This window comes from Rhamphochromis longiceps, linkage group LG12 (genome assembly GCF_057381845.1).
Source record: "Rhamphochromis longiceps isolate RC_006_pf linkage group LG12, R_longiceps_female_GT1.1, whole genome shotgun sequence".
NCBI lineage: Eukaryota > Metazoa > Chordata > Actinopteri > Cichliformes > Cichlidae > Rhamphochromis > Rhamphochromis longiceps.
Window position 1 is genome coordinate 27225491 of NC_140568.1, and position 6251 is coordinate 27231741.

At 41.4% G+C, this 6251-nt stretch overlaps 1 protein-coding gene across 3 annotated transcripts in view; it reads left to right on the forward strand.

Moving 5' to 3' along the window:
* Positions 1–5894, forward strand: part of dnah10 (dynein axonemal heavy chain 10) — a 31095-nt gene extending 25201 nt beyond the window's left edge. For all 3 annotated transcript variants that reach the window (XM_085425515.1, XM_085425516.1, XM_085425517.1), the window contains 16 exons: positions 78–307; positions 418–691; positions 812–916; positions 1017–1171; positions 1255–1409; positions 1898–2078; positions 2207–2407; positions 2764–2973; positions 3625–3720; positions 3822–3993; positions 4098–4229; positions 4355–4566; positions 4678–4845; positions 4966–5146; positions 5221–5366; positions 5462–5894. In XM_085425515.1, the coding sequence (XP_085281641.1) occupies positions 78–307; positions 418–691; positions 812–916; positions 1017–1171; positions 1255–1409; positions 1898–2078; positions 2207–2407; positions 2764–2973; positions 3625–3720; positions 3822–3993; positions 4098–4229; positions 4355–4566; positions 4678–4845; positions 4966–5146; positions 5221–5366; positions 5462–5608 (2765 nt within the window). In that variant the 3' untranslated portion in view covers positions 5609–5894. The remainder of the gene's footprint in view (positions 1–77; positions 308–417; positions 692–811; positions 917–1016; positions 1172–1254; positions 1410–1897; positions 2079–2206; positions 2408–2763; positions 2974–3624; positions 3721–3821; positions 3994–4097; positions 4230–4354; positions 4567–4677; positions 4846–4965; positions 5147–5220; positions 5367–5461) is intronic.
* The last annotated feature ends 357 nt before the right edge of the window (positions 5895–6251 follow it).

Consider the following 6251-nt stretch of genomic DNA (forward strand, 5'->3'; position numbering starts at 1 on the left):
AATCTGTATCCTTAAACCACAGGGTCTAAATTGTATGTTTGCTTCTTCCCCATCTTTTTGCATCTTTTTACGTACAGTGACCCTTAAGGGTCTGGAAGACCAGCTGTTGAGTGTTATCATGGGGTTTGAGAAGAAGGAGCTAGAGGAGCAGCGAGAATGTTTAATCCAAGAGACAAGTAACAACAAGAAGCTGCTTAAAAACCTCGGAGACACCTTGCTCAGAGAGTTGGCCACATCTACAGGCAACATGTTGGACAACACAGAGCTCATTGAAACACTGGAAAAGACGAAGCTGAAAGCCAGTGAGGTTGGTATTGGCTTATGCATAAAGAGTAAAAGTTGTGGCGGAATATTATTTAACTGAAGTCACAAATCCCAGTTTGTTTGTTTCTTCATGTTTGACATTGTGATCATCAGGTATTTGAGAAACTAAAGTTGGCTGAGAAGACGTCCAAGGACATTGATAAACTTAGAGATGGCTACCGTCCTGCAGCCAAGCGTGGCGCTATCCTGTTCTTCGTGCTGACAGAAATGGCTGTGGTGAACAGCATGTACCAGTACTCACTTGCCTCCTACCTAGAAGTGTTTGACTTTTCACTGCGGAAATCAGTGCCAGACCCCTCCCTTCCCAACAGACTAAAGAACATCATGAACACTTTGACATACAGCGTTTATAACTATGGCTGCACAGGTAAAATATTTAAGGTGGAATAATAGTGAACCATGTGAGGGGCAGGAAAAAAGTCTGTTTTTAAAGGAATTTATAATTATTTTGTAGATTTTATAACCCTAACTGAGTTCTTATCCCCAGGATTGTTTGAGAGCCACAAGTTGCTCTTTTCTTTTAACATGACCATCAAGATCGAGCAGGCAGAAGGGAGGGTACCTCAGGAGGAGTTGGAGTTCTTTATAAAAGGTGAGCTATTCAGAGAAGTACAATATAGTACATACAATAGTGATCAACTATGCACACGAAAACACAATGTTCAAAGCACATTTCCATCTCGTGTATAAAGGTAATCTATCCCTGGAAAAAAGCCAGCGCAAAAAGCCGTGTGATTGGCTTGCCGATCAGGGCTGGGAAGACATTGTGAAACTTGCAGAGCTCTTTCCCGAACAGTTCAGCTCTCTGCCTGATGACATCGAGAAACATCCCACTGAATGGCAATCTGTAAGTGGCCACAGGGACAGAACTCACTACAGCCATACCTCTGAATCAACTGTGAGTGTAACTCACACTCTTTTTCTCTTCAGTGGTACGACTTGGATGGACCAGAACAGGCTCCGTTTCCCATGAAATACAAGGGGAACCTGTCTGCCTTTCAGAAGCTGCTGTTGCTGCGCTGCTTCCGGGTTGATAGAGTCTATAGAGCTGTCACTGACTATATCACTGTTATCATGGGAGAGAGGTGAAACTTTTTGTACTGTAATTTTTCATTTTTTGACTATCCTTACTCAGAGGGAAGTAGACTGAAAAACAACAAAATCATTTATATCAAATCAGTATTTGGTGTGAACTCTTCACCCATAAAAATACCAGCTTTTACAATTTTGTTTAGTTGTTTAAGGTACCTGGCAGGTAGTTTTTCTTTTAACTCCTACGAGAACAGATTTTTAGGAAAGCTCAGTGCAGGGTGACACTTTGTACTTCTTGTTTCCCTGGATGGATGTCTGAGATCGCTGCAGAGTTTTAGTCTCACATGTCTTTGATAACACATGGCTAAGAATCTAAAGAGCTGCGGTAAAGTTGCTAAAACTTTTGCACAGATCGTGTCATTGTGTATACAGTATATACAGTCTGTACATATAATCCACTCCTGTGAACAAAGTATAGATGACTGTGTGAATATTGAAACATTCTGCGCTTACAGATGTTTCTTATTGTATTTCTGCTCAGATATGTTCAACCCCCTGTGATCAGCTTTGATGCAATTTATGATCAGAGCACACCTTTCTCCCCCATTGTCTTCATCTTGAGCCCTGGCTCTGACCCAGCCGGTGACCTCATGAAACTAGCAGCCAGATCAGGCTTTGGAGGCAAGTTCAAGTTCCTTGCAATGGGCCAAGGCCAAGAGAAGGTACTCAATACTTTTTTCCCTATATCACGGCATATCTATATGAATATATGGATTACCAAGTAATCACATTGAATAACATTAAAAAGGGATGAAGTTGAACATAATTGTTTTCTGTACCCGGGGTAAAGGTGGCACTAGATTTATTGGAGAAGGCAGCCTCTCGAGGTCAGTGGCTGATGCTACAGAACTGCCATCTGCTGGTAAAGTGGCTGAAGGAACTGGAAAAGGCCTTAGAGAGAATCACCAAGCCCAACCCTAACTTCCGCTTATGGATCACCACCAACCCCATTAAAGATTTTCCCATTGGCATACTTCAGAAATCTCTAAAGGTGAAACACACATTCTCTTTACCTTCAGTAAAGACTTTTTGTAGATGTTTGTAAGTGGAAGGACTTCCTCACATTGGTGCTGTATTTGAATGGTTTTAACTGGGAATATGACATAACTCCATTTCCAGTAAAGTCAGGTGATAAAACAGTTACACATTCCCTTTACATGTCAACTATCTTTTATAGAAATTGATGTTTCATGGCAGATGAGACTGCATTAAGAACCTATTAACATGTTAATAGTAGAATATTTCTATTGTACTGGAAAAAGAAGTCTTAAAGGACTGCTTCTAGGAAGCAGAGATGCTTCAGAAGTAACAGATGGTATGACAGTATTCCTTCATTGTTGTGTGCAGGTAGTGACAGAGCCCCCCAACGGCCTCAAGCTTAACATGAGAGCCACATACTCTAAAATCTCCCATGAGGCCTTGACCACATGCCCGCACCCTGCGTTCTCCAGCCTGGTGTTTGTTCTTGCCTTCTTCCATGCTGTGGTGCAAGAGAGACGGAAATATGGAAAAATTGGCTGGAATGTCCCATACGACTTCAGCGAGTCTGACTTTTCTGTAAGTTGCACATTAGTCTAAGATTATTTTGAAAGTATGTTTACACTACCGGTCAAATGTTTTAGAACACCCCAATTTTTCCATTTTCTTTAATTGAAAATTATGCAGTTTAATGTCTCATTGAACTCTGATATAAAAGAATAGTACAAATAAGGAACTGGAGTTAAAAAAGAAATCATGGAATTAATTTATAGACAATAATGTATTCTAAACTTTTGACTCATCTAAGTCTCCACCTTTGGCAGATATAGCAGCTGAACACACATTTCTTTCTACAATAGAAATCAAATATTCTTCAGAAAGTTCTCCCCATATCTGTTGCAGAAGTTGATGCAGAACAACTTTAAATTGTTAACCCATTTTATGTTCCCTGAAAAAGGCCTTTTTGTATAATTCTAAAATGTACATTATTTTTCAAATTTTAGTCACCTTACCTTTTTTTCTTTTCTACCTTTGGCAGTTCACCACTTACCTTTGTACCATTTCAAGCTATTCATTGGACTTGAATGACTTGAATTGCAATAAATAACTGGAAGAACTAGGTTGCTCTAAAACCTTTGACCGGTATATTTTAAATTAGTTTATGAGTGGTATAATATTTGCTGTATTTCACTTTTCAGTAGTTTAAACATAGTATCTGTGCTCTGACAGGTGTGTATGGAGATCCTGAACACCTATCTGACAAAAGCTCATGACCAAGGAGACATCAATATACCCTGGGGAAGTCTTAAATATCTTACTGGGGAGGTTAGTGGGGGTGAATTCGTTTATATTGTACATTTGAATAGTGTGCATCTGTTATACTACTACATGCTGTAAGTTTGGTGTAATTTATAATGTTTTGTCAGGTAATGTATGGCGGCCGAGCAATAGATAGCTTTGACCGCAGGATCTTGACTGTCTACATGGATGAGTACTTTGGAGACTTCCTCTTCTACACTTTCCGGCAGTTCCACTTCTTCAAAAACAAAGATGTAGATTACAAAATCCCTCCAACTGGACCAAAAAACGTCTATGTTGGTCAGCAGTTGTTTTCTTATTTCTCAAATTCTCTCACTCATAAAAAGGGGAGGGGGGAAGTTTTCTGTCATCATTTAATGCTTTATGCTGTTAATGTGCTACAGATGAGATTGAAGCCATGCCACTGGCAAACACACCAGAGGTTATGGGTCTCCATTCCAACGCGGAGATAGGATACTACACAAATGCAGTTAAGGAGATGTGGACTCACCTGATAGACCTTCAACCTCAGACAGGTATGATTTTGCATCTTTCAGCTCATCCCTTGAAGTAATATATCCTGTTTTTCAGAAGTAGAAGCATTTATTTATTTCCATATGCTTTCTTCTTAGTGGCTGATAAATACTCTCTCATATCTCAGGTGAATCTGGTGGACACATCAGCAGGGATGAGTACATCAGCCAGGTGGCCCAGGACATTCAGAACAAGCTCCCGCAGTTATTCGACATGGATGTGATCCGGAAAAAGTTTGGCATGGACATTTCTCCGACCTCAGTGGTTCTCCTTCAGGAACTAGAGCGCTTTAACAAACTGGTGGTCCGCATGCAGCTCTCTCTGGCTGAGCTGCAGAGGGTGAGATGGAGGGGCTGAAGACCCAAGATGCTCAGTAAATTAATCTGCAGGTGTTGTATACTTGTGCTTTGCTCCGATTGGGATTTGTTTAGATTCTCCTGTGTGCTGTAGGCCTTGGCTGGTGAGGTGGGGATGAGCAGCGAGTTGGACGAGGTCGCTCGATCCCTTTTTAATGGTCACATTCCGGTCATTTGGAAGAAGCTGGCACCTGACACTCTTAAGTCTCTTGGTAACTGGATGTCCCATTTCAAGAGGCGATATGAGCAGTATAACTGTTGGGTAAGGGTGACCCCATTTAATTTTTTTTTTTAAATAATTTTTCTACCATAACATTTTACAGTTAACAAATGACTTGTGCTTTGAATATACTTTCAAGTTGGTGTATTTTGTGCTCACCAGGTGAATGAGGGCGAGCCAAAGGTTATGTGGCTATCAGGATTACATATCCCTGAATCTTACCTCACTGCTCTGGTCCAAGCTGCGTGCAGGAAAAATGGGTGGCCTCTGGATCTCTCAACACTGTACTCAGAAGTTACCCATCACCAGAGTGAGGATGAAGTCGCCGAAAGACCCAGACAGGGTAATAATCAGAGCTCATCACTTGCAGCATGAGCAGCGAGTAGTTGTAAAGACTGACAGTCTCATTCCCTGCAGGTTGCTTTCTGTCCGGCCTGTATCTGGAAGGAGCCGACTGGGACATAGAGAAGTGCTGCTTAGTGAAGAGTAAACCAAAAGTTTTGATCGTTGAACTGCCCATCCTCAGAGTCGTCCCCATAGAGACGCGCCGCCTCAGGCTACAGGTGTGGACAGCAAGCACAACAGAACTCCACACTAATTTATAGCTCATTATTGAATGCATCTATTTAATGATATTTTTGTGTGTTTTGCACCTCAGAATACGCTGCGGACACCTGTCTACACCACTTCGTTGCGGAGGAATGCAATGGGTGTGGGCTTGGTGTTTGAGGCAGACCTGTTCACCACCATGCACCTTTCTCATTGGGTACTCCAGGGAGTCTGCTTGTGCCTCAACACTGACTAAAGACAACTGTCAACGCCACTGAGCTGATTACTTGTAGCATAGTCAGCTGAAAATGTTAGTTAACGATAGCAATGTCTGCTTCCTGCTTCATGTAGAAAAATACTTAAACATAGCCTGTGTAATACATTTTATTTTATTGTTGTTTTATAACTTTAATTATTTGCCTCACTAGATGGCAGCACATAACAGAGGCAGTAGCTTCAGGCTGATCAACATCTCTAGGGATTTGTCTTTGAAGCTACGGTTGACTAATCTGCTGAAATGTTAAGGCTGTGAATGAATAAATAAATGGTTTTTACTTGTGTCGTGTAGGCTCAGAATCCCATTCGTGCTCTTAGAGGTCAGCAGATGAAAAATATTTCTGCTGATTTTGTAAAAAAAAAAAAAAAAATCATAAACTGCTGCGTGCAGTGGAAACTTTAACAGTAACCAGAGGCAACCACAAGCAACTTTTTAGCTTTTCTCTGCAGTATAGGTAACGGGACATGTTTTATTACATCGTGCAAAGAGAAGATCCTGCACAGCACTGAGTAATCGAGGCTGCTGATGTGAGCATGCCAGCTCAGGTGAAGTAACCTCTAAAAACTCAGACGGTCCTAGAGGATGTGGCAGCTGGTGCAGCAGTGACGTTGCAGGTGCAGAA